This window comes from Scyliorhinus canicula, chromosome 2 (assembly GCF_902713615.1).
Source record: "Scyliorhinus canicula chromosome 2, sScyCan1.1, whole genome shotgun sequence".
Taxonomy (NCBI): Eukaryota; Metazoa; Chordata; class Chondrichthyes; order Carcharhiniformes; family Scyliorhinidae; genus Scyliorhinus; species Scyliorhinus canicula.
This window is the reverse complement of record NC_052147.1, coordinates 198,219,957-198,247,727: the sequence shown is the minus strand read 5'-3', so window position 1 is coordinate 198,247,727 and position 27,771 is coordinate 198,219,957. Positions and strand designations below refer to the sequence as shown.

General features: G+C 42.7%; 1 protein-coding gene across 4 annotated transcripts; it reads left to right on the top strand.

Annotated features, from left to right (window-relative positions):
* The first annotated feature begins 453 nt into the window (after positions 1-453).
* On the top strand, positions 454-26,990 carry hnrnpa3 (heterogeneous nuclear ribonucleoprotein A3). 4 transcript variants are annotated; one of them, XR_005459757.1, is made up of 12 exons: positions 1,099-1,190; positions 11,579-11,701; positions 13,194-13,340; positions 13,420-13,630; positions 16,838-16,930; positions 17,005-17,118; positions 17,348-17,422; positions 18,472-18,642; positions 18,722-18,850; positions 19,139-19,225; positions 21,313-21,382; positions 26,349-26,990. XR_005459757.1 is itself a non-coding variant. In XM_038789324.1 (11 exons), exons 1-10 carry the CDS (start codon positions 554-556, stop codon positions 19,207-19,209), a joined length of 1,137 nt encoding a protein of 378 aa, XP_038645252.1. In that variant the 5' UTR covers positions 454-553; the 3' UTR covers positions 19,210-19,225; positions 19,311-19,683. The 4 variants fall into 4 exon arrangements, 3 of the variants coding, with proteins under 3 accessions (XP_038645252.1, XP_038645250.1, XP_038645251.1); XM_038789324.1 differs by lacking the exons at positions 1,099-1,190; positions 21,313-21,382; positions 26,349-26,990 and adding exons at positions 454-556; positions 19,311-19,683; XM_038789322.1 differs by lacking the exons at positions 21,313-21,382; positions 26,349-26,990 and adding an exon at positions 19,311-19,683.
* The last annotated feature ends 781 nt before the right edge of the window (positions 26,991-27,771 follow it).

The window sequence follows — 27,771 nt, the reverse complement described above, 5'->3', positions numbered from 1 at the left end:
AGTTTGGAGTCTAGAGAATATGTTAATGGAAGATCAAAGGTAACCACTGTGTCAAAGCACCACTAAGAATAGGGAAAAGATGACCCAGTGGATTGGGGGAGGGCAAACTACTATAAAGAAAAACCAAGATGTCAAGTGAGATTAAAGGGGATAACATGGCGTGATTGACGTAGCAAGGGGTAGGGGCAATGTGATTGACACGGTAGGGGGCGGGTTCACTGATTGAAGCTGGAAGAGCGGGATGAGTGTGATTGACATGGTATGAAACCAGTTAGTGTGATTGACACGGTAAACGGTCAGGTCAGCGCGATTGACTCGCTAGGGGGCGGGGTCAGTGTGATTGACAGTAAGGGGCGGGGCTACTGTGATTGACACGAAATGGGGCGGAATGTGTAGTGACGAGAGTGGGAGGCGGAGCCAGATTGACGACATGTCTCGTGCAGTCAATGTGATTAACGGGCGCGTTGGGAGCAGGGCCAGTGTGACGCGTGTAGGGCGGGGTCTGTGATTGGAGCGTTGGGATCCAGTGAACGACGTAACGTAACGGGGGTAAATGGTGAGTGACGCGATGTACAGGCGGAGTATATGTAATTGACGTTTGGTGGTGTCGAGTCTGGGGCGGAGTTAATGAGATTGCCTAAAGGGGGCGGCGACAGTGTGATTAATGCAGAGGGGGGGAGGGAGCCAATGTGATTGACGTGGCCTTGTGCTCGGCGACAATGAGTGATACGAATGGTGGTGAATCCAGAGTGGTTGATATGGACGAATGGTGGTGCCAATGTGATATACGTAGTGTCGGGTGGGTGGGGCCGCAGTGATTGACGCAGCGTGGTGTGGCGCCTGGGGTGATTGACTCGGCGTCGGTTGGAGCCTGGGTGATTGAAGCAGCGTGGGGTGGAGCCTGGGTCATTGATTCGGCATGGGGTGGGGCCTGGGTGATTGACGTGTTTGGGGTGCAGCCTGGGTGATTGACTCGGCATGGGGTGGAGCCTGGGTGTTTGACGGAGCGTGGGGTGGAGCCTGGGTAATTAACTCATCGCGGTGGAGCCTGGGTGTTTGACGTAGCGTGGGGTGGAGGCCTGGGTGATTGACGGTGTGGGGTGGAGCCTAGGAGAATGACGCAACATGGGTGGAGCCTGCATGAGTGACGTATTTCGCGTGCAGCTTGGATAATGGACGCAGTGTGGGAGGTCAGTATGATTAATGCGAGTGAGGACAGTGTTTTTGGGGCCGAATCTATGTGATTGTGGCCTGGGGTGGAGGCCAATGTGATAGACACCTATGGACTCGAAATGTTAACTCTTTCTCCCGCACTAGATGCTGGCAGACCTACTAAATTCTTCCATTGTCCTCTGTCCCTGTACTAGACGACGTCTTGGGGCGGATGTGGTATAAATGAAGCTGTGTGAGGGCGGGGCCAGTGTGATTGACGAGTGTGTGGCGGGAATGTGGGCCAAGCCAGTGAATGACTAGTTGTCGGGCGGGTTTCGGTTGATGAAGGCGGGATCAGTGAGGGCGGGGTTTCTGAGTGACGCATTACTGAAGGCAGAGGGATGGATGAGTGACGCAGTGAGGGACAGTGTTTCTGAGGGACGCAGTGCTCTAGGCGGGGGGGTTACTGACGCATGAGGGGTGGCGTTCTGAGTGAGGGGTGGGGTGTTTCAGTGGTGCATGATGGGAGGCGGGGTCTGAGGGACGGGGTTTCGACTGATGCAGTGTTGGAGGCGGAGTTCTGAGGTTCCTGTCTCAGAGGCGGGGATTTGAGTGAGGCAGTATGAAAGGCGGGACCAGTGGGGGCTGGGGTTCGAGGGACGCAGGACAGGCGGGGTCGGTGAGGGACGGGGTTTCTGAGTGACGCCTATGGGAGGCGGGGGTCAGAGGGGCGGGCTTTTTGAGTGACGTCTATGGGAGGCGGGGGTCAGAGGGGCGGGCTTTTTGAGTGACGTCTATGGGAGGCGGGGGTCAGAGGGGCGGGCTTTTTGAGTGACGCCTATGGGAGGCGGGGTCAGTCGGGCGAGGTGCCTGAGTGACGCAGTACGGGAGGCGGGGTCTGAGGGGGGCGGCGTTTCGCTGCCGCAGTGTCTGCCGGGTTGTGATAAAAGATTTCGGTCGCGCTCTCGTTCCACCCGCTTCCCATTAAATTATGGAGGTAAGATCGAGCCTTCTCTCTAGCCTCGCTGTCATTCCACCCTTTTCCTTCCCGCTCGGGTCTTCTCGTTTTCTTTATTGATGTATTTATTTGTTTGGCGGGCCTGAGTTTCATCCTGCCGATGGTACTGAGGTGAGGCGGCTGCTTGTTAATGGCGGCCCTGGGCCCTATATCCTGGGTTGTGCCTCTGGTTTCGACCTTTTTGTAGCAGCTCGAGAACATGGATTCTGCACCAATTTTAAAATGGCGGTGCCGCTGCTGGTTAATTATTAATAGACGGGTTGTGTTTGTCAATGAGTCTCAAGCTGACGTTCGGGATCCGGTTGTGACTCCGGACTGAAAACAAGGTGAGTTGCCGTTGGCGGGAGGCTGGCTGCTGGGTGGCTGGTGTAGTGCCCTTGCTGGGTGACACCAGTTCAATTCCTTCTGGAAGTAGTCTGGCTGCTGCAGGATGGCCGGCCTCCTTTCACTTGTTCGGAAATGCGAGGCCGCTTTCGCTGTTATTTTCTCCAGAACTTGGGGGGCGGAGGGCACTGTCGTCTGAAAGTCAGGAGTTTGTAGCGTGAACCAAACAGAATCTGCTGATTTTGTTTGAGCTTTTGCCGTTCTCCAGGCTTCCGTAAATCCTAACTCTGGTGATCCTGGACTTCTTCCATGAGAGTTCCGTCAGTTGTTGATCATCTTGCTCTTCCGCCCACTTTTGTGTACACTATATTTGTTTCAGCTTGATTCTACTGTCAGCTGTTTCAGCCACAATTGAAATTGCTGCAATTCTACACGTGCTGAAAAAAAGTCAGATCTGATATCTGTGAAGAGAAAAACGATTAACGTTTCGATTCAAGTATGGGCCTGTACTTCTTTGGAATGCAATAGTGCATCTCTTGCATTTGCCCAAGTGGTTATTGGGGCAGCACCTCCGACAGCGCAGCATTCCCTCCACTGCACTGTCAGCATTGATTATTTTTGTGCTCAAATCTTGTAATGCGACTTGAGCCTTGAACCTTATGACTTGGGTGAGAGGACTACCAACTGTGCCACAGCTGACACTAGAACTTAGAATTATAGATGCAGACAGAATGCTACTTAGCCCTCTATTGATGATTAGTCTTAAGTCACTTAGACTTGCATAGGAAAAATTGAACATGTTAGATCATATTGCAACAAGAGAAAGACACAGTGCTTCTTTCTGGGTTCTGGGTCTTGACTTGAGATTAAATTTCAAAAGTCTATTCTTGAAGTCACTTCAATACATGATCCTTCTGGGTGCGAAACAATTCAAATTTTGCAGCCGAGTTGTGTTGTGTGGTTTAAAACTATGCCTGTATTAAGAGCTTGTTGCTGAAGTTTTACGGTTCTATAAATTACTTTTTTTGAGTTTTTGACCAGGGACAAATGTTGGCTGACGGTAGGTTTGGTGTAACAGATCAAGAGGTTTATTGCATATTAGTGGAATATTGGAACAACCTGGTGATGGCTTGCAAGTCTCAAAACCTTTTGCTTAATAATATAATCTTTATTAGTGTCACCAATAGTCATTAACACTAATGAAGTTAGTGAGAAAATCCCCTACCCGTCACACCTCTGGCGCCTATTTGGGTACACTGAGGGAGAGTTCAGAATGTCCAATTCACCGAACAAGAACGTCTTTAAGGACCTGTGGGAGGAAACCGGAGCACCTGGAGGAGCCCACATAGACACGGGGATAAAGTATGCGGTCCGCACAGACAGTGACCCAAGCCGGGAATTGAACCTGGGAGCCTGGCGCTGTAAGCTTTCTAGACTGGTAATTTCTAGAGCAGCTCAGGCACTGGTTGAAGCTAGTTTTGGCCTGGTGTGTCTTTTTGCTGTTTGGTTTCCTCCTGTGAACCTACCCACTTGAGTGCTGCTATCCAGGGTTGCCAATCACAACTTCCACCTATCCTCCCTTTTTTCACCATTTCTTATGAACCATTCCCTCTGCAACACTCTAGACTACTCCTCAGTCAACCCAACACCTGCTCCCTTCCTTACAGCAACTTTCCATGCAAGCTTAGGAAATGAAATACCTGTCCTTTCACCTCCTTCTCACCATCCAAAATCTCAATCACTCCTTCCAAATTAAACAGCGATTTACATGTATTTTCAATTTCGTATACTATTTGTGGTCATCTTTATATTGGGGAGACTACATGCAAACAAGATGACTGTTTTGGGATCACCTCCATTCAGTCCACAGGCATGGCCCGGAGCTTCCATTGCTTGTAATTTTCTCTACTTTGCTCCTATGCCTTTGTAAAGATAGTTTTGAGAAATGTTTCAATATTAGGGGGCAGCACGGTAGCAGGGTAGCATGGTGGTTAGCATAAATGCTTCACAGCTCCAGGGTCCCAGGTTCGGTTCCCGGCTGGGTCACTGTCTGTGTGGAGTCTGCACGTCCTCCCCGTGTGTGCGTGGGTTTCCTCCGGGTGCTCCGGTTTCCTCCCACAGTCCAAAGATGTGCGGGTTAGGTGGATTGGCCATGCTAAATTGCCCGTAGTGTTCTAAAAAGTAAGGTTAAGGGGGAGTTGTTGGGTTACGGGTATAGGGTGGATACGTGAGTTTGAGTAGGGTGATCATTGCTCGGCACAACATCGAGGGCCGAAGGGCCTGTTCTGTGCTGTACTGTTCTAAATCTAAATAACACGGTAAAATCACACTTAAAAAAAACAACCAAAACCAGACACCCACCCCCGCCTTCACCTAATGTCTGACTGCAACCAACACCCTGAAATAGGTTCTACTCAGCCTATCTTATGAACCCCTCACAATAGATACACTTGACCTTTTCTAAGTGCAAAAACTCCATGAGGTTGTGGAGTTTATTGTCACCCAGGTGCAGTGAAAAGTATTTTTCTGCGAGCAGATCACTAAGTACATGAAAAGAAAAGGAAATAAAAGAAAACAAAAGTGCACGATGTGACTACATAACACCAGCATCGGGTGAAGCATACAGGGTGTAGTGTTAATGAGGTCAGTCCATAAGAGGGTCGTTTAAGGAGTCTGGTAACGTCGGGGGAGAAGCTGTTTTTGAATCTGTGCGTGTTCTTGGATTTTTGTATCTTTTGCCTGATGGAAGAAGTTGGGACAGTGAGTAAGCCGGGTGGGAGGGGTCTTGGATTATGCTGCCCGTTTTCCCCAGACAGCAGGAGGTGTAGATGGATTCAATGAATGGGAGGCAGGTTCGTGTGATGTACTGGGCTGTGTTCATGACTCTGAAGTTTCTTGCGGTCTTATGCTGAGCAGTTGCCATACCAGGCTGTGATGTAGCCAGATAGGATGCTTTCTATGGTGTATCTGTAAAAGGAAGAATGTTCTTGCTGTGAGGGAGTGCAGCGAAGGTTTACTAGGCTGATTCCTGGAATGGCTGGACTGTCATATGAGGAAAAACTAAATAGGTTATGATTATATTAATTGGAGTTTAGAAGAGTGAGATGGGATCTCATAGAAACGTACATAATTCTAACATGATTAGACAGGGGAGGGATGGCACAGTGGTTAGCGCTGCTACCTCATGGCAGAGCGAACCTGGGTTTGATCCTGACCCCAGGTCATTATCCGTGAAGTTTGCGCATTCTCCTGTGTCTGGGTCTCACCCCCACAACACAAAAAGATGTGCAGGCAGGTGGATTGGCCACACCAAATCATCCCTTAATTGGGTGCTCAAAATTTTTTATTTTTTTTAAAAAATGGATTAGACAGGGTAGATTAGGATGTTGGGGGAGTCCAGGACTAGAGGTTCATAATTTGAGGATAAGTGGTAAACCTTTTAGGACTGAGGTGAGGAGAAACTTTTTTTGCCCAGACAGTGGTGAATCAGTGGAATTCACTACCACAGAAAGTAGTTGAGACCAAAATGTTGTGTAATTTCAAGAAGAAGAAATAATAATAATATTTATTGTCGCAGGAAGGTTTACACACCCCCATCCCCGTAACCCCACCTAACCTTTTCTTGGACACAAAGGGAAATTTAGCATGGCCAATCCACCTAACCTGCACATCTTTGGACTTTGGGAAGAAACTGGAGCACCCTGAGGAAACCCGCACAGGGTGGAGGTGTGGGCTTTGGTGGGGTGCTCTTTCTAAGGACCGGTGTAGACCCGATGGGCCGAATGGCCTCCTTCTGCACTGTAAATTCTATGATCTATTAACACTGCAATGAAGATCCCCCTGTGAAAAGCCCCCTTGTCACCACATTCCTGGGTCTGGCCTGTTTGGGTACACAGGGAGAATTCAGAATGTCCAATTCACCTAACAGCACGTCTTTCGGGACTTGTGGGAGGAAACCGGAGCACCCGGAGGAAACCCACACAGACATAGGGAAAACGTGCAGACTCCACCCAGAAAGTGACCCAAGCCGGGAATCGAACCTGAAGCAACGGGGCTAACCACTGTGCTACCGTGCCACCCTAGATATAGCTCTTGGGTCTAAAGGGATATGGGGGTACGGTGGGATCAGGTATTGAACTTGATGATCAGTCATGATCAGAATGAATGACGGAGAAGGCTCGAACAGCCTCCTAATGCTTCTAATTTTCTATGTAACAGCCCAAAGGAGAGTTCTGTTTGGATGAAAGATTCCGGTTCTACCCAGTATGACAATAAATAAAAATTCAATCCTCTGATAAGGACACTAAAACTGCACATAGTACGCCAGGTGTGGCCTATACAATTGCAGTAAAACATCTCTCTTCCTATACTCAAATCCTCTCACTATGAAGGCAAACATACCATTTGCCTGCTTTACTGCTTGCTTTCACCAATTAATGCACAAGGACACCAAGGTCTCACTGAGTATCCACCTCTCTCAATTACACCCATTCAAATAATCTGCCTTCCTATTTTTGCTACTGAAGCGGGTGGCCTCATTTATCCACATTATACTGCGTCTTCTATGCATATGCCTACTCAGCCTGCCCAAATCATGCTGAAGCATCTCTGCATCCTCCTCACAGCTGGGAGATCATGCATTTAATTCCCTCGTCTAAATCATTAATATATAATGAGAAAAGTTTGGGGTCCTAGCACAGGTTCCTGCGGTACCCCACTAGTCACTGCCTCCCAATCAGAAAAAGGCCAGTTCATTCCAACTTTTTGCTTCCTGTTGCTAACCAGCTTTTTATCCATCTCAAGACACTGCCTGTAATCCTGCTTTAACTTTACATATCAGGGGCTGGTTTAGCACAGGGCTAAAGAGCTGGCTTTTAAAGCAGACCAAGGGAGGCCAGCAGCATGGTTCAATTCCCGTACCAGCCTCCCCGAACAGGTGCTGGAATGTGGCGACTAGGGGCTTTTCGCAGTGACTTCATTTGAAGTCTACTTGTGACAAAAGAGATTTTTCATTTCATATTAATCTGCTATGCGAGACCCTCAAAGTCTAAATAAACCACATCCATCAGTTCTCCCTGGTCAACTGCTAGTTACATTTTCAAAGTAGATTTGTCGCATGCTGACTTTGTCTGATTACACCACTGCTTTCCAAATGCTATGCAATGAAATCCTTGATAATGGATTTACATTAACACTGCAATGAAGTTACTGTGAAAAGCTCCTAGTCGCCACATTCTGGCACCTGTTTGGGTACACGGGGAGAATTCAGAATATCCAATTCGCCTAACAGTGCGTCTTTCGGGACTTGTGGGATGAAACCCGAGTACCTGGAGGAAACCCATGCAGACTCCAAATAGACAATGACCCATGCTGGGAATTAAACCTAGAACCCTGGAGCTGTGAAGCAACAGTGCTACCCACTGTGCCACCCACCTTCAGTCTCATTACTCCACAAAACCATTTCTTTACTAAGACTAATTTCCTTCAGCTCCTCACTAAAACTTGTGCTTTTCAGATCTTCTGGTACATTATTCAGATTGCCACCTAATCCTTTCTCATTGCACAACGCCCAGTCTAAAATGGCCTGTTCCCTTGTTGGTTACTCAACATACTGGTCCAGAAATTCCTCCTCTATTGCAGTGTGATTACTTTGAGTCACCCAATCTATATGCAGATTAAAGTCATCCATAATCACGATGTTCCTTTATCACCTGCATCTCTGATTTTCTGTCTCTTGCTATTCCCAACATTACCACTGCAGTTTGGTGGGGTGTATACCACCCTTACTGTTTCTTAACTACCCAGACAGATTCCACATCTGTACTAATATCTTTCCTCAATATTGTATCAATATCTTCTTTAATCAACAATGCAACTCCACCACCTTTTCCTTTCTCTCTGTCCTCCTTAAAGATTGAATAGGTCTCAAGTTTAGTTCCCATCATTGGTCACCTTGGAGCCATGTCTACGTAATCTCAACTATATCATATCCCTTTACATCTCTCTGCAACTAATTCATCCATTTTATTTTGAATGCGCTGCGCGTTCAGCTGCAAAACCTTAAGGCTAATCTTTTCCTATTATTTTTACAAAAAGGGTACATTAAAATGACTAGCCTTAAGGATTTATCTGATGCGCGCCCTTGATTCATCTGTCTATCACTTTTCTTATTCTCCTTTCTGTCCTTTTCTTTTGTTCTTGATTCTCCCAGCTCTGAATCCTTACATTGATTCCCATCCCACTGCCATACTTTTTTAATCCCTCCTCAACCACTCCAGTAAGTCCCGGTCCTGCTCAAATGTACCCATCCAATTTGTACTTGTCCCAGCTCCCCCAGAACCGGTCCCAATGCCCCAGGAATCTGAAGCCCTCCCACTGACAACATCCCTTCAACCACGTATTCATCCGATATATCCTACTATTTCTACTCTGCCTCGCACGTGGCACTGGTAGTAATCCTGAGATCACTACCTTTTGATGTCCGACTCCCTAACTTTCTTCCTAGCTCTCGTGCTCTTTCAGGATCTCGTCCCTTTTTTTTGGCCTATGTCGGTACCGATGTGCACTATGACCATTGGCTGTTCACCCTCCCCCTCCAGAATGTCCAAGACATCCTTGACCCTCACACCAGGGCGGCAACATACCATCCTGGAGTCTCATTTGTGGCCACAGAACACCTATCTATTCCCTTTGCAATTGAATTCTCTATAACTGTTGCATTCCCATGCTTTATACTCCTCCCCACTGCAGCCGAACCAAATGTGGTGCAACAAATTTTTAACAGGTATGGTTCCTGCTCTGCCCAAGACCGCAGGAAACTACAAACGGTCGTGAATGTAGCCCGGTGAACATTACAGCACAGTACAGGCCCTTCGGCCCTCGATGTTGCGCCATCCTGTGAAACCCCTCTAAAGTCCCTCTACACTGTTCCCTTATCGAATGTAGCCCAGTCCATCACGCAAACCAGCCTCCCTTCCATTGACTCTTGTCTATAATTCCCTCTGCCTCAGAAAGGGAACCAGCATAATTAAGGACCCCATGCTCCCCGGACATACTCTCTCAACCTTCTTCCGTCAGGAAAAAGATACAAACAATTGATGTCACTCAAGAACAGCTTCTTTCCTGCTGCCATCAGACTTTTGAATGGACCTACCTCGTATTAAGTTGATCTTTTCTCTACACCCTAGCTGTGACTAACATTATATTCTGCAGTCTCTCCTTCCTCCCCTATGTACGTTATGCGTTGTGTGTATAGCATGCAAGAAACAATACTTTTCACTGTATACTAATGCATGTGACTAAGAAATCAAATCAAATTTGGTTGTTGCTGCTTTCCCCCAAGAGGTCATTTCCCTCAACAGTATCCAAAACGGTATATCTGTTTTGCCAGAGAATGGCCAGAGGAGATCCTTGCAGTGCCTGCCTTGCTCTCTTGCACTGCCTGATGGTCAACCATTCCCTTCCTGCCTGTGGCATCTGAACCTGCAGTGTGACCACCGTTAGCAAGGTGAAGACAAGAGCGTACGCCTTTGCTTTGTCTCAAAGACAGTCCCCAACAGATAAGGATCCAACTTAATCCCAAGAATTCCTGACGTGCTGAAGAAAACCCAAAAGCTCCATTTTAGGACAGGACCAGGGCATATGAGTATGATTTGCCAGACCCTGTGCACAACAGCACTTATCCTCTACTTCTGGAAAAAACGCACTCATCCATGCTCTGGTCAGATGTGCCCTATGCACCACCTTGAACTGAGTCAAGCTGAGCCTCGCACATGAGGAGCTGGAGTTGACCCTGTGTAGAGCCTCACTCTACACGTCTCCATCAAAAACCTGACCCAGCTCCCTTTCCTACTATCCTTTTTAACCTCATCCAATGAGCTTGCTCCACTTTGATCAACACAAGCAGATGATAAATATCCAATATCTTCCCCTCCCCTAGCTCAACCGCTGAAAGAACCCTGCCCATCAAAGAGGGTGCCAAGGAGAAAGGAGGAATCTCCTTGCGTAAAAGGTTATGCACCTGAACAGATTAGTTCTTAGAAGCTGGAATTTACCCAACAACCATCCCCCTGGTCCCCATACTCCAAACGATGAGTCGAAAACAAGAGGCACTCCTCTCCGTTCATACCCTATAGACTCTTGCGCTGCAGGAGCATCAAAGCTCCCGGGTCCGACAATTCCTTATTTTTCTGCTACCTAGTTTTTTATTTATTGGGCATTCCTTTGAATTGGGATTCTTAACCCATCAAACTGACCAAATTCCACTCCAAATCTCCGAAAACAGGGTGAAAAGGGCTTAAATCGGACGGTCTCTGGCGGGCACCACCTCATGTGCAACTGCTCTCTCTTTCTCCCCATGTCTGCAGGGTTTGCTCGGGTGCTCCGGTTTCCTCCCACATTCCAAAGATGTGCAGATTAGGTTGATTGACCATGCTAAATTGTTCCTTTGTGTGCAACCGTTAGGTGGGGTTATGGGATTGCAGGGAGGTGTGCCTGTTTCAGAGGGTTGTTGCAGACTTGATAGGCCGCATGGTCTCCTGCACTGTAGGGGTTCTGGATTCTATGATTCTACCATATTTTGTAGAAGGAATTGACTTTCATTATTCATAATACAAAGATCATGCTGACTTTGCACCCTGGATCTTTAGTAATGCAGACAGACACAACCATCCTGCCTGTTACTTTTTAGACTATTCATTCTGCAGACAGGCCCAATATGTTCAAGTAAGCCTAAATCATCATGGAATTCCTGCTGTCAGAAGAAGCCATTTGGCCCATCAAGTCTGCACCGGCCCTCCAAAAGAGAACTCTACCTAGGCCATTCTGTGCATGTTGCATCTCAATATTATTATGCTTTAGTCATGTGATGCAATTTTAGATTCTAATCCCTATTATTTTTCACTTGCACTAGCCCCATCTTGACAAAACAGGAATTTATTTTGTATGTCTTTTGAAAATCTTATCCAGCTGAAAATTGATTTGCATACATGGGAATCGGGCAATTTTGAGATCCTTCTACTTCATTCACAAGTTGTTATTACTAGCTGTTTGCATTTTAAAAGCCATATGTTTGTTGTTTTACAGGGTCAAGAACCTAAAGAACCAGAGCAGTTACGCAAGCTGTTCATTGGTGGATTGAGTTTTGAAACTAATGAAGAGAGTTTAAAGGAGCACTTTGAACAATGGGGACTGTTAACAGATTGTGTGGTGAGATTGATTATTTTTGCTGTTTTAAGGTTTATTAAAATTCCCAAGTGTGTCAAGACATGGTATCCATCCTTCATCAATTAAACAAATTATCATATTTTGCTGCTCTTGTGAAGCCATGAGTCAATTTATTTAATTCTTACAATGTAGGTTACCCAGGCAAAGATATATTTGTGGCATGTCCTTGGCTGTTTTGAGAAGTTGTCACTTTGCCTTCTTAAAACTTTGAGTTCCTGCCAATTCTGCTCCCAGAGTAGTATGGAATTGAGGTCCTGATTCCATTAAGCGGTGATTCTTGATGTCTCAAGTCATGACTTTTTTTGGACATGTTGCATTTGGTGATCTTCTCGTATCTTATTATGACTGTCAAAGTAATATTGGAAGTTTGCGCTTCCACCTTGGTGAACAGACAAAAATAGAGCAAGCGCATGTTTAGCTCGATGGTTGGAGTACTGGTCAGCAAACTAGTCTACCATGAATGATACCTGGTAGCTTGAGTTATGGCTGGGCTGCATGGCAAGGAGAAAGTATGCTATCATACTCCTGGCTTTAGCCTTCCAGATTGTGGAGGAGCTTTGAGTATCAGCAGCCGAGGCACTGTCCTGCTCTTGTAGCCATGGTGTTGATATGATTGGTTTGCTCAACTTCTGTTAGTGGTGATTACACTACCTTGCCTATCAACACACCACAAGATGTTAATGATGGGTGAAGAACAGTGACCATGTTGTTAGTGATTGGAGGTGGCAGCCATTTCTCTCATTTGAGATGGTTATTGACTGGTTTTGTTGAGTATGACTCAAGCTATTGGGAGGGTTTTTCCATCCACCCAACCAGTTTTGACATGGCTCATTCATGCAATACCTTGCCAGTTGCTGCCTTGTTTTTGAGAATATCTGCTGTTGCATCTCCCTGGTATTTTAGTTGTATAGAACATGCATGAGTGTTTTTCCATATTTGCATTGAGTCAAACTAAAATGGTTGGCCATTAATTTTCACATGTTTTTTCTCACCACTTTTAGGCTTTTTTTCTGTATTCGTTGGACTGTGGGCACTCATTTGAGTGACTTGCTGGACCATTTCAGAGGACAGTTAAGAGTAACTCGCATTGCCTTGGGTTTGGAGTTGCATGTAGGTCAGACTGGATGGCAGATTTTCTTCCCTAAGGGCATTAGTGAACCTGATGCATTTTTTTTACATGAATGGGTAGTTTTCACGGTCACCTTTACTGAACTAGCTTTATACTCCAGATTTGATTTAATCGAACTTGTATTCCATCAGCTGCCGTAATAAAATTTTATCCATGTTCCCAGAGCTTTAGCCTGAACCTCTGGATTATTAGTCTAGTTACAGCACCACCTTTCCCCAAGTTGTATTCACTATATCTCCATCTTGAAAGGAAAGAAAACGAGTAATGAAAGATCATATAAAACACCTGATTTCTAAAGAAATATGTAGGCACATTGTTCTAAGTTGTTTAACCTTTTGCTTTTAGGTGATGAGGGAACCACAAACAAAACGTTCAAGAGGATTTGGATTTGTGACTTATTCTTGTGTATTGGAGGTGGATGCAGCTATGTCTGCACGGCCACACAAAGTTGATGGTCGTGTTGTAGAACCGAAAAGAGCAGTGTCAAGAGAGGTATGTTGTCATTTATGCAAGTATATATGGTGTTTAAAAATAGCAAGCGGCCCTTGACTTGACTTGTTCTTTTATACAGGAATCTACAAAACCTGGTGCCCATTTAACAGTGAAAAAAATATTTGTTGGCGGTATCAAAGAAGATACTGAGGAGTATCACCTGAGAGATTATTTTGAAAAGTATGGCAAGATTGAAAATATTGAAGTCATGACTGATCGTGGAAGTGGGAAAAAACGAGGATTTGCCTTTGTCACATTTGATGATCATGACTCCGTTGACAAAATTGTTGGTGTGTGGCTTTTATATAAATGGGTTTTGTCTGAATTAGTTTTTAGAGGTGGGTTGTTGCTAAAGTGTGGAATAGTAAATAGATGTGTATAAACGTAAATTATAACCTAGTTCCATTTTACTGGATACTGGCAAACTTAAGCAAGAGTGAAACAACGTAAAACTGAGGAGTGATTTGATGTCCGAAACTTGAACCCTTGAACTGCCGTGTCAACTTCTTTTGTCCAAAGACTTTTAGTGCTCTGCTTTGTAATGCAATTATGCATAGCCAATGGCCGTAAAAATGCTTTGGTTGTGATCCTAGATATGCGTGTTTAGTAATGAACCTGCTCAGGGTTCAGAGATCTGTGGAAGGGAAACATGCATTCATGGTTTCCCACTTCACTGAATGGTAACTTCAAGCGACCATCACTAGGCACTTCTCTCATTTTTGGAGAGATTCCCAAATTCATTATCAGTAGTAAAGCTGGCTGCACACACACGCCCCCCCCCCCCCCCCCAAAAAGGTAGCTGTCAAAGAATCTGCAGCAAGGGCAGCACAGTGGCTAGCATTGCTGCCTACGGCGCTGAGGACCCGGGTTCAAATCCCGGCCCTGGGTCACTGTCCGTGAGGAGTTTGCACATTCTCCCCATGTCTGCGTGGGTTTCACCCCCACAACCCAAAGATGTGTAGGATAGGTGGATTGGCCACGCTAAATTGCCCCTTAATTGGAAAGAATAATTGGGTATTCTAAATTTAAAAAAAAAAAAAAAAAATCTGCAGCCACTGTACACATCCATTGGTGTTTTTTTTCCCCCTTTTTCCTTCTGCCTCAAAAGCTTGGAGTCAGCAAATAGGGTGGTAGAGTTGGGAACATTTTAAGAAGCATTTAGATGAGCACTTGAAATGCCATAGCATACAAGATTACGGACCAAGTGCTGGAAAATGGATTTAGAATAGATAGTTGATTTATGGCCAGTGCAGACATGATGGGCTGAAGAGTAAAGCTCTATGATTCTAAGTCTATTTCCTATTCATACTACTATTTACTGCCTTTCTTGTTCCTAAGTATTCACACCTTGCTCAGCCAGTTCTTTGACGTAGCAGATTTGTTGTTGGACAGAATTTGAAAAGTCGCATTTTAACCAAAGCCTAGAAATTCAGTCCTGTCCAAAGATTAATCTTATCAATCTCATTTGTATTTCTTAAAAAAATATATTTGATTTCAAACAATACAAATAATTCTATAATCATATAAAACACACAGACAAAACAGTTTGCCATTTGTTATCTTTGTAAACTCACTAAGTATAACCCCCAAACCCCCCCCCCCCCCCCCCCCCATAATTCTTGAGCAGCCTCCACCTCGATGAACCCATCCTCCAACCCCCTAAGGGCATACTTAATTTTTTTTTCAAGTTGCAGGAACTCTACCGCATCCCCCAACCACGCCGAAGCCCTGGTTGCCACCGTTGGCCTCCATCCAAGTAGGACAGGCAATGAAGGCCAAGACATCAGCACCTTCCCCTCTAGCAGCTCTGGCAACTTATGCCAAAAATTGCCACTATTGGACACTGCTCCTGCCTCACCCCCATGATCACTGACATAGTCTCAAGCACCAATGCTTGTCTGAAACCCCAATGCCCAGAACCCACTCGTACGCGCTCTAGTCATATGAGCCTTGTGAACCTGGCACAAGAGGAAGTAGAAGTTCGCCAGATACAAGTCCCTTCCCCCCAGTGCCGTTCCCAGCTTCTCCCACTTCCCCTTTATCGCTGCTAATGGTGCCTTCCCTGCCTCTTGCAACCACACACATATTGGAGATATTCCCTTCCCAGCTCATAGCATGATAAACTATCCATCAATGTATGAGTCAGCAACTGATAAACAAATGAAATTCTTTGCAAACCAAGTCACAGGCCCTCTCTCATCCCTGCCGGTGCTTCTTAAGTTCACCAGCAATAAACTTCATTAACTGCTCTGTTGGCAGTGGGGTGGGGCCATTGTCTCTTGTATGTTAACCACCAGGACTTGGCTGCAGCTTCAGTTCATAATTTGCAGATAATACCAAATTTAGCAGGAGGCAGTTACGAGGGTAGTACAGTAGTCCCCCGTTATACCGCGCTCCGCAATACCGCGGTTCGCGATATACTGCGGGGGGGCTTATGGACCCCAACTGTCAGTTGTGTCAATTTCAGCGGCCAGCTCACTTTTTGATCCGGAGAGGGAAGCTGGTCTCTCACTGAAACAATCAGCCGGCCGCTGAAATTGACACTGCCGGCTGCTCTCTCCCTCCAATCCAACTTTTAAGTTTTAATGTTTCTGATTGGAGGGAGTGAGCAGCCGGCAGTGTTAATTTCAGCGGCCGGCTGATAGTTTCAGTGAGAGACCAGCTTCCCACTCCGGATCAAAGTGAGCCGGCCGCTGAAATTGACACTGTTTTAATTAGATCCATGATGGGGGTTTTAAATTTATTTTAAAATCTATCCTAGCGCTTCCCATTGTGAGTCTACGGGGGTCTGACCTCTCCCCCCGCCCCCCGTAGACTCTCAATGGGAAGCGCTAGCATAGATTTTTAAATAAATTTAAAACCCCCATCGTGGATATCCGCGGCTCGGATGCAACGCAGGTGGCTGTCTTGGACCCCAACACCCGCGTTATAAAGGGGGACTACTGTAGCAAAGTTCAGGAGTTCATAGACATGGGCATGTATAATTTGATGCAGAAGTGAACGATGATTCCATTTTGGTGGGAGGAACAATGTGGGTCGTTAGTATAATCACTCATCTCTTTTTTTTTTAAACCTGCCACCTCTTATCCTAAAACTATTGTCCCAACGAAGGATGTCCAGTCCTTGGAAAGTGGTTTACTAGGGATGTGGGTCTTCAGTTACGTGAAAGTATTGAAAAAGCTGAAGTTTCTGAATGAGAGGTTTTTATTATGGAGCAAGTAGGCAGAAACTATTTCCTCTAACAAAGTGATTGGCAACCAGGGGTCACAGCTTTAAAACAATGGTTAAAAGGAAACAATTTTTATTAAATCTGAAATGCATTGGGATTTAGTGGAAGCAGATTCCAAAGAAGCTTTTGAAAGGCAACTATTTGAATTCTAAGCAGAGGGCACGTTGGATCTGCTGTGCTGTATGTAATTTGCACCAGGTAGTGTCACTTTTTGCTTTTGACTATTGTGACATTTTGGAAAATAACTTTTTTTTACTATTTTTTGTAGTTCAAAAATACCACACTGTAAATGGACACAACTGTGAAGTGAGAAAAGCACTTTCACGACAGGAGATGCAGGGGCTTGGATCTGGCCAAAGAGGTAATTGGAGTGGATAAAAGGGAGGGAGGGAGGGAAGATATAATTGACTATTTACATTCTGTCTCGTTTCCAAGGACGTAATGGCTCTGGAGGTGGAAATAGCCCTAGCCATTACATGAGCCGTGGTGGTGGAAATTTTGGAAATGGAGGAGGAAATTTTAACCGAGGAGGAAATTTCAGTGGCAGAGGTATGCCAATTTAATTCCATTTTCAAAGTCTTCAATTAGTGATGACACTTTAAACACTAAATGTCAGGCTTATCAGAAAAGCTCAATCCAGTGGTGTTGTATATCTTTCTTTCTTTTGTGTTCCATTATGATAGCTCCAATTTTGAGAGAGCCTGGATGGAGATGAAAATTCAACTTGTGAATGCAATGTGTTTAGCTTGGTTCTTTTTTTTCCCTACCAACCCCACAGGAATGGGCAACTTTGGAGGCGGACGTGATGATTATGGAGGGAGCGGTGCTGGTGGATATAATGGATTCGGTGATGGTAAGTCACTTACCATCAGTACTTTTGATACACCAAGGTTAATGCAGTAAGCAAATTTCTAAAGCTTATTTGTCAACTCTCCCTGTTTATATGGTTCGTTAAAAATTTTAACTTTCCTGTGATCTAGATATTTTGACTTTTCAACTTTGTTTACATGTCCTGTAGGAACTAAATGCTTGTCTTTGTCTATTAGTTTTTTACAATTCGACTATTATAGTTGTCAACTTGAATTTATGTTTGCTTTGAATTGCTTTTTAAACCTTGATGAGTTCAGAATATTAAGGTGCCTCCTGTAAAAGGAATTAATATTGACCGTCTTCTATGATATCTTTTACTCCCAGGCCTTGCCAATGGTTTACGAGCTAATTTAGTGTGGAAATAGTATTCGGGCATGGTATGAAAGAAATACAATAAGCTGCTGCTGAACTGTATTATCAGAAATTCTCATTAAGTTGTGAAACCCGGACCAGATAAAACTTGAAACCTTATAGAAAATGAAGATCATTTGAATTTTATTTAATTTTGATAAATCATGAAGATTGTTCTGATCATATCTGTGGTTGCAAGCAATATTTGCATTTTGAATATTTGTATTTTGTGACTATTTTCCAGTTCTACTAATCTGGTTAAATAGAAAGTGTAATCTTTCTTAATGCAGAATGAAAAAGTATATGATGAGCTTTATATTGACACAACATTTTTCGACGCCTCAAATTAGCTTCTACCACCCCACCAAAATTTCCTGGAAGTCAAACATTATAGGTTCATAGCCAACAGTTCAAAGTATTGGTGTATTAAATCCTATTATGATACAGAGCAACTAAGATCATTTTAGTTTGGATGGGCTGAGCACCGAATGGGTGAAGGGAAAATTGGAAGACATGTAATGACAGTCACATGTATGATTAATTTGGAGCAGGTTAGCCTTGTCCTAGGAAGGATTCAACAGACCAACCCTTGGGTGAAAGGATTGTGCAGAAGGGTTTGGGTAAAACAAAATGTCAATTCTTGGGTTTTTAATATAAATACCTACTAATGTTCTTCTTCAGGTGGCAATTTTGGAGGTGGCCACAGTTACAGTGGTAGAGGAGGAGGAGGAGGAGGAGGATATGGCGGTAGTGGCCCAGGTTTTGGCAACCAAAGTGGTGGTGGTGGAGGAGGATATGGTAGTGGTGGTGGTGGCGGCTACGACAGCTACAATGAAGGTGGAAACTTTGGAGGTAAGATTTTGTCTGCTGCAGATTGAAGGAAAAGATGTTCACAAACAAAGTGAATTAACCTATCACATTTTGCTTTTAGGAAATTTTGGTGGTGGTGGTGGTGGCAGCAGTGGGAACTACAATGACTTTGGAAACTATCCTAACCAGTCATCAAATTATGGACCCATGAAGAATAACAATTATGGGCGGAACTCTGGTCCCTATGATGGTGAGTACACTGCTTATTATAGAAAAGCACCTTTCTGGAAACATTTGTATTCATTGCATGTGAGGCTGTAAGTTACATTACTTCCCAGTGTATAGTCGGCCATCTGGAATACTAAATCGGGAACCTGGTTCACATTGGATATATTATTCCCCAGATCCATTTCGGACTTTACCTGCTGTTTCTGTATTTAAAAAAAATAAATTGCTGGGTGGATATGTGTTGGAAAGCAGTTTTTTAAAAAATATATATTTTTCCCTAACGTTGTGCATGTAAATTCAAATTTTCCAGGTGGTTATGGATCTGGTGGTGGTGGTGGTGGAAGTGGCGGAGGAAGTGGTGGCTATGGTAGAAGATATTGAACACATTTACTGAAAGGTAAGCTTCAACACCATTCCATGCAAATATAGTTATCGATTATTCGCAGTACAATAAATAACTCTTATCCTGTATCGTTCAACAGGCAACAGTTCTTAGCAGGAGAGGATGAGCCAGGAGTTGTCAGGAAAGCTGCAGGTTACTTTGAGACAGAATATCGACCAAGTTCATTGTAAAGGCTGCCCACAGGAAGAGCGATGGTCCAGTAGTCAGAAAAGTCACTGCAGCATTAACATGAGATCATTTCTTGTTCAGGACTGTTTCCTATAGAGAGAATACAAAAAGTGCAGTTGTTTGTTGCAATGTAGTTGCTGTTAGATGTACATTCCTGAGGTTTTTTTTTAAAAAGAACCTCATGTTCTAGTAATGTCTTTATTTTCCTCATTGCCATAGCTTTTGAGCCATGTAATTGTGGTGGTAGAATCGGGAATAAAAAGGATGAGATCTTTTTAACTAAATGATCTGTGTAGTCAGTTTTTGTCCGTTAATCCAGAAAGATATTCAATTTACTTTTCTTTTTAGGCTTCTCAACACGCTGCAGATTACCAGAAGCCAAAAGTTAGTCACAAACTCAAGTTCTGAGGAAGAAATAACTTGTGAAGTTGATAGACATAACAGAATAGATCTTCAAATTTTAACTTTTGAGGCATTCCTGATCAATTATTAAATGTCTTGAGTTCAGTGTGGTGTGATTTTAATTGAGGCGAGTAAATGCTCTTACGAAATAATTTTCAATTGAGTAGAACATAAAAATTGCTGCGCTGCAGAATGTATGTCAATGTTTCTGAATTGAGACAGCTGTCTGTTCCTATTTGAGGTTTTTCCATCCCTATTTCCAAGCGATCAACCTAAGGTTGGAGTGAAGGAGCATGTATGTATGTTTTGATCGCCAGAAACTGTATGTATATAATTGGTTTTCAGAAATGCAGAGTTACCTCTCGGAAATCTATGTAGGTAGATGTCCTTTTTTGAAAAAAATCACCATAAATGTAAAATTTGCATGGTTTTGGTTAGTGCAGGAAATGGCTGTATTGGCCTGGAAAATGCTGTCACCAGAATTACATGTAACAGACCTGTATTACATGACAATCTTTTTATTCACAGTAAGTCACAGTGCAAGTAACAAATGAGTGTTCCGTACAAATATATAAATAGTTAAATTATTTCCACATTTGGTTACAGGAAGTACCTCAAACCAGACCATTTGGTTCCATTGGTAATTAGGATTGTGTACATTGTTAAGCAATCATCATTTGGTCTGGAATAAAATTGACCAAACAAGTTTAAGGAGCAAGATTTATTGTTTTTCTTGTATTAATTCTGGTGACACTGAGCTGCAATTTCCACTGTACAATTAATTTGCTTTGATGTTCATCTTAGTGGGAACTGTCACTGATTTGAAATTGCTGATGCAAAACCAGGCAGTATTTTGAGAGAGCACCTTGTGATTTCCATTATTTTACAGCTAGGTCTTCAGGTAGTGGATATCACCAGCTGACATTTTCAAACTTCTTATGTCCAGTTACACAGCTACATTAACAGTTCATAGAATTTTAAAGGTATGTAAGATTAAATCTATAAATTTCTAGAACTAGATTTGCATAGTATGTAGATTGCTTTCCTGAGTTACAGATGTCAAGTTATTGTAAAAGGACTATCAAACGGCTGTGAATGCCTGCAGTGGCCTACATTAGAACAGTGAATCATGAAGATCCACTAAGACAGGACTACTGCAGCATTTGGACAAGTCGGCATAATTAAAGAATGGCAATATCTTCAAGAGAAAAGAAAAGCAGGAAATGCTGTGCTGTTAGGAAACTTCGTTGTCTAAGACCTTGAATGACCACTGAAGTAATGAAGAGAGTCTAGCAAGAGTCTACAACCTATGGATCCAAACTCAGCCATAGCTACTAAAAGGGACATCAGGGCAGCATAAACACGTTTTTTTAATAAGACTAGCAGTCAAACCTGAAAGGAAAGTGCTGAGTGTAGGTAAGGTTTGATTTTTATCATCATTGCTTTAGTAAAAGGAGAAATTCATTCTCTTGGAGCAAGTCAAGAGAATAACTGATCTGCTTAATTTTCAGATTGGATAAGAAGTCTTCCATTTTTACTGTGGCAAGTTGCATACCACCTTAATGCTCAATTTCTGGAATGGTAAGATTGGAGAGACAAATTGCATAACGTTTGTATGGTAATTTTCTTTCCCATAAAAGTGTAACTTCAGTATTTGTTTCATTGTACAACAGAACAATGTTAGTGAATAACTTTTATAACAAAATGGGGATGGGGCAGCATGGTGCAGTGGTTAGCACTGTTGTCTCGGTGCCGAGGACCCAGCTTCAATCCTGGCCCCGGGTCAGTGTCTGTGTGGAGTTTGCACATTCTCCCAATGTCTGTGTGGCTCTCTCTTTCTCTCTCTTTTCCTCTGTCTATCTCTGTCTCTCTCTCTCTACACACACAGACAACCCAAAGATGTGCAGAGTAGGTTGATTACCCCTTAATTGGAAAAAAAATTGGGTACTCTAAATTTAGTTTTCAAAAAACAAAATAGTGATTGTGCATTTGGCTGTAACACCCATTTCAGGCAGGTCTTATCCTAAGAGTGCCATGAACCTTGTAAATCCAGTTCTGCTTTCCCCTCGATCTGTGAAACCACAGCATCGGAGATATAATCGTCACACCATAATCAAACAGGGAGTGGTTAATTTAAACTAAATAAAACTGGAACAAAGGTGATCATCTTTGCTGGCAGTAACTGCATGCTGTTAAGTGTTTCATTGTTTCTTTTCCCTAAATTTAACTTGACCCAATGATTTTGTTTTTAAGGTTTTTATGTAACATGTCTTTGTGTTTACCATTGTAAAAATCCACAAAGTAGTATTGAATTTAAATTCGAAGTGAACAAATTCTGTTAGAAATTGACATGTGCATAAACTTGTGCTATGCTATTGAAATATAGTATAGAAAATTATGTAATTTTATTGAACTAACTCTGTTTGCATACTTTTTCAGCCTCTGCCATATTGAAAGATTACAGCCATTCTTTCATTCACTCTGGCTTGATGTAACATTTATAAAAACACTTTCCATTTTGCTGTGGCAGAACAACTAAAGATCCCAGTGAAAGTGAATATGGCAGATCATTTTACAGCCCATCGCTCTTTTTCTCTACAATACTCTTCCAATGAATGGTTTACTTGTAGGGGGCAATGCCATAGTGGTAAAGCTATTGGACAAATAATCCTGAGGTTAATGTCCAGAGTGATGAGTTCAATTCCCACCATGGCAGCGGAGGAATTTAATTAATAAATCTGGAATGAAATGGCTAGTGAAACTATTGGATTGTGGTTAAAACCCGATCTGGTTTACTATTGTCCTTCAGAGCAGGAAATTGCTGTATCTACTTGGTCTGGCCTACATGTGACTCCAGACCCACGCCAATGTAGTTCACTTCACTTTCCTCACATAGTTGTAAGTGGCTTACTACTGCCTGCTCATGGGCAATAAGAAAATGGTAATAGAACATACATACAGTGCAGAAGGAGGCCATTTGGCCCATTGAGTCTGCACTGACCCACTTAAGCCCTCACTTCCACCCTATCCCAATAACCCCTCCTAACTTCTTTTGGGGCACGATGGCTGGTTTAGCATGGCCAATCCACCTAACCGGCACATCTTTGGACTGTGGGAGGAAACCCACGCAGACAGGGGGAGAACATGCAGACTCCACACAGACAGTGACCCAGCAAGGAATCGAACCTGGGACCCTGGTGCTGTGAAGCCACAGTGCTAGCCAAATGTGCTACCATGCTGCCCCAAATGCTGCTGTAATAAATGCTGCTTTTGCCAGTGACTGAAGCCAAAAGGATTTTTTTTTAAACTTGGAAGTTATTATGAGCTGGTTTTGTTGCATCATGATTGCATCATGATTGCACTATCACTAAGCATATGCACCATTCCATTTATGGTGGAAGAGGAGCACAGGCGTTTTTTTTATAAAATTGACCTTGTTGAAATTCTCAATTAAAATTTGCACTTGCACTATCAATATTTGTAGAAAAATGTGAGAACTCCAGGATTCCTGTTAGAACTGTGGACTACTTTTGTTTAATTGATGAAAAGAACTTGCATTCACAAAGTCCTATCCACCTACTTTGCTGTTCCAAAGTATTCTGTAGGTAATAACTTATTTTAAATAACATTGATAAAGTGAGACTCCGTAATGAGGTAGAGGTGAGTGATGGCCAGGATCTCTGAAGTTTCATGTTATTAACAGTGAAGTGATTTCAACCTACATTTCCCCAAGGAGGCAGAGTACGTTAGTCTCTGAAAAACTGTAGCTTTTAATGCACTGCAGTGTTTGCTAAGCTTATGTGCTAATGTGTCCAGAGTGAGGCGTACCATCTGACTGTGAGCTGATAAATTTGCAACATGCCTTGGGCTGGTGAAGTTAGATAAAAGGCGCACAACTTGTATGGGGAAATGCTCATATCTCCTTGCTGTTAATGTTGTAGTATAGAATTGTGGCTTTCCCTACCTCTGTTTGTATCCTGCTTGTGTTAGAATGACAAATTAGTGCAAAATTGGAGAAAGGGAGCTGTGTTTCCGTAAGTTTGTTTTTATGGAACTGTGACCCATGAAGATGGGTTTTCATTTTGAAAGGGTGCACTTTTTTTGTATTCGCTCTATTACTTGCACACAAGTCTGATGTCTGCTGAAATTGAACTGAATATCGAAAAAAAATTGTCAGATTATCAGTACCTTTGTTTTAAATTTAAAGCATTTGCTCCATTGAACTGTTTTTATTTTGTTATACTGATCAGAGTTCAAAGTTTAGGATGGGAGGGTAGGGGGCATTACAGAATGTAATTCAGCTGTGGCTGGTCATTAGCCTATCCAAGACAACTGCCTGATGTGTGGACTTGGATGCAGGTGGCATAACAACATAAATTGCTAATGCCGCAGGAGGAATGTGGTCAACTGCCAAGGACATGTCAGATAAAAATTGCACAACATTTTTTTTTTTTGAAGGTTAAGTACAATGTGCGGTTAGCCGGGATTTCAAATGTTGCTAACTGGCATTTTTCAGTTAATGATCTCAGACTATTGGTATGTGGTCTAAGTTCAGTGAATTATGGGTGTGTACTTTTAACCTAATTGTGCATTGTATTGGTTTAAATTACTAGATGAAAAGAAGTGAGGTTATTTGTAATTTGTTTACTTGGTGAAAATACTGCGTTTCATCACCATGAAATATTCAGCAGCACTACTACTAAAACAAAATACTGCAGATGCTGGAAATATGAAATAAAAACTGTTGGCACTATTCAGTTCCGGCAGCATCTGTGGAGAGACACTTCAGGTCAACATACTCTGCGTATGGTGTTTCTGAAAATGATCTTGTGACTCAAATAATACTGAGAGACCGAGATAGTGGACGTGGAGAGGATATTTCCACTATCCTTTAAAACACAAATGAGGAGGAATTTATTTAGCCAGAAGGTGTTGAATCTGTGGATCTCTGCCGCAGAAGGCCAAATCACTGTTTTTTAAGGCAAAGATAGATAAGTTCTTAATTAATAGGGGATGAGGGGCTTATGGGGAGAAGGCAAGAGAATGAGGATGAAAAACACAGCCATGATTGAATGGCGGAGCAGATTCTATGAACTAAAATAGCAATCATAGCATGGGAGAACAAAGTGACTGCACTACAAAATTAAACTCAAGCATTTTGGGATGACAAAAGACCCGTTTTAATTGGGGGTTCTTAAAGCCCAGCAGTTAAGTAGATCAGGTTTGAACATCAAAAATCCCTGTCGGGTGATAATTGATTTGCTTATGATAGCTGACCATTGCTAAAAAAACATGTTAATATAATTTTTCATTTTGCACTCATCCAGATAAAAATAATGCCTTATTTCAAATTGCCCAACAGTTTATTCTGCTGGAGTGGAGGGTACTGAATGGCAGGTGGACTCTGGCCAAGGCATCGCCATAGATAAAGCAACCGGGAACTATAGGTTCCCCAAACTCCTGGGTCATAGCAATAAGACACAAAGTGAACATATTCCTTTTTTAAAGAAAACAGATTCCAGTGTATGAATGAATGCCTCTTTTTAGCAAGCGTAAATGAACCACTTTTACTAACTCAACTGACCTTCAGGTTGTTCAAGTGCTGCAGTGGACATTTGTTTTTGCTTTTATAGGCAGTAGCTGGTTGAGTACCGTCTGTACTTTTAAATCAAGCATGTTTTTCAATAACAATCGGACTACTGCCTATGTACCAGGCATTGCACCAGCACTGGAATTCATACAGTATGTTGTTCAATTGTGTGGTAGCAGAATATCCTTGGACTGGTGACCGTATCCTATTGGAGCAATGTTTACTCATCTTGCAAGCTTGATGCAGTCAATCAAAGTTATCCAGCAGGACCATTGCTATCCTGATTCGATTATTTGTTCATTGTAATGCAAGCATGCATGTGGGCCAAATGCCACCATTGTTCAGACCTGAAAAGTGTCTAGTCTACCTCTTGGAACAGGTTACGCAAGCTGTTTCCAGTTCTATAAAGTCGGCAAATTACCCTGGAGGAATTTGAACAGGTTAAACGAGCTGTTTCCAGTTCTACTATAAAGTGTTGATGTGTGGTATTTCCCATAACAGGGTGCTGCTATCAATCAAATGTTCTGCCTGCCACATAATTGAACAACATTTGTGCATGGATTTCCAAATGTGTAGATTATAATGTCCCAGTGAATTGCTGATCAAATCAAACGCATGTTCATAAAATAGACAAAGTACAGGCCCTGCTCAAGTCTGCTTGCAAAACCTAAAACATCTACTGCTTTACGTGAGTCCATGATTGGGTAGCACCTGCTGAACAATCCTGAGTGCTAATACCCGCACTAACAACCAATTATGCAGGAGCTTGAGAAGCTAACTATTCCCCATTTCTTTCTCTCCATTGTTAGACCTCAGCTATTTGTAGTCACCTTGCGAGTCAAGCCACACCCTTTTTCTCCTGTGGTATAAATTGTGATTGTTTGAAACTTGGCATTTGTGTACTTGTGCTGATCACCGACGAGATGAAATGCTTTGGCAATGTGTTTCTCTTTTCAGCAATAATCAAGCTCTGCACTACCAAGTGATGTTGTAACATATCTGTCCATCAGAAACCATTTCAGTGACTGAAGCTATGTATCCTGGATGACTTTCATATCAAACAAATGAACTTTCAAGGGCAACCTTTTGTATAAACTAGGCATTTTCCAGAAAGTTTAGTCTGGGCTACTCCATTTGCAAATATTTCTCGTGCTTTTTAATTTGCATTACTTTAGTTATATTTTCTGTAGAACTTGTGATCCATGACCAAACGCCTTTGCTCATTTGGTGATGCAATTAGTGGATATAGTATCTATTATTAATTGATTTTACAACCTGCTTAGAACTTGGCCTTTTAAAGATCAGCCGTGGTCTTATTGAATAGCAGAGTAGCTGTAAGAGCTGAATGGCCTACTCCTGTTCTTTTCCTGTGTTCCACCATGACTGGATCAACTCACTTTTTACATTTCGGCCATCAGTGTTTTCAAGTCTCCAAGACATTTATGTTTGTTAACGGGTAGGCAACTTGGCAAAATGTGCCTGATGTCAGCTGCAGTTGCATTAAGGTTTTATGGTTATTTTTTAAATGAGCCTTTAGCCACTGGTTTACATGCTTTCGGTGGTTAATAAATCAATTTGGAGGAAGCGATCTTCAGACCTGATCTCTGTTTGTTTTCTTTAATTGAAATCTGTTACTGAACAATTACATCCATAATCTCATTCTAGAAATATGTGGATGGAGTAATGAACTGTTTAAATCACATCCTTAAAGTGGTTGATATTGAAATGGTAATCTTCATGAATGCTAGAAGCTGGTGTGATGATAGGGTGCCTGGTAGGAATAACAGCAATGATTATTCAAACAATGCTACGGACTTTGAAGACACAATAGGCAAGAAAGGTGATTTATATCAAGAGAATTAAGATAAAATCAATCCTGATTTGACACACGAAGAATATGACATGTTACAGAGGAAAGGCAACTTGACATCTGAGATCAGGAAGGTAAGTAACTCAATATTTGTTAATATTAGAATTAGTAAATACAATGCATTGTTTCAGCATGACTCATTGTCACGCACAAGCTATATCATGGCACTGTCAAGTTATCCCAGAAGACAAGTCAGGGCAGCAAAAACAAAATGTGTAAGAATTAAATTGATACCTTGATTAATGACCTATGGAATACCTAAAGCTGCATAAACGTGTACCTATATTTGTTTTCATATTGAACAATTCAGTTGAAACAAAGCTCCAACTTAGATTTTATTTAAACCTGTTTTTAGAAGGCTGTCAACAAATTGGAGAGTGTTCATGTGCATTGCCATTTTAGCACTCTGCCATTTTTTCACTATCAGATGAATGAATCATTAAATATACTTGATTATTTAAATATCTCCTCCCCCACCCCACTGTTTTCGATTTTAATGTTTCCATCAAG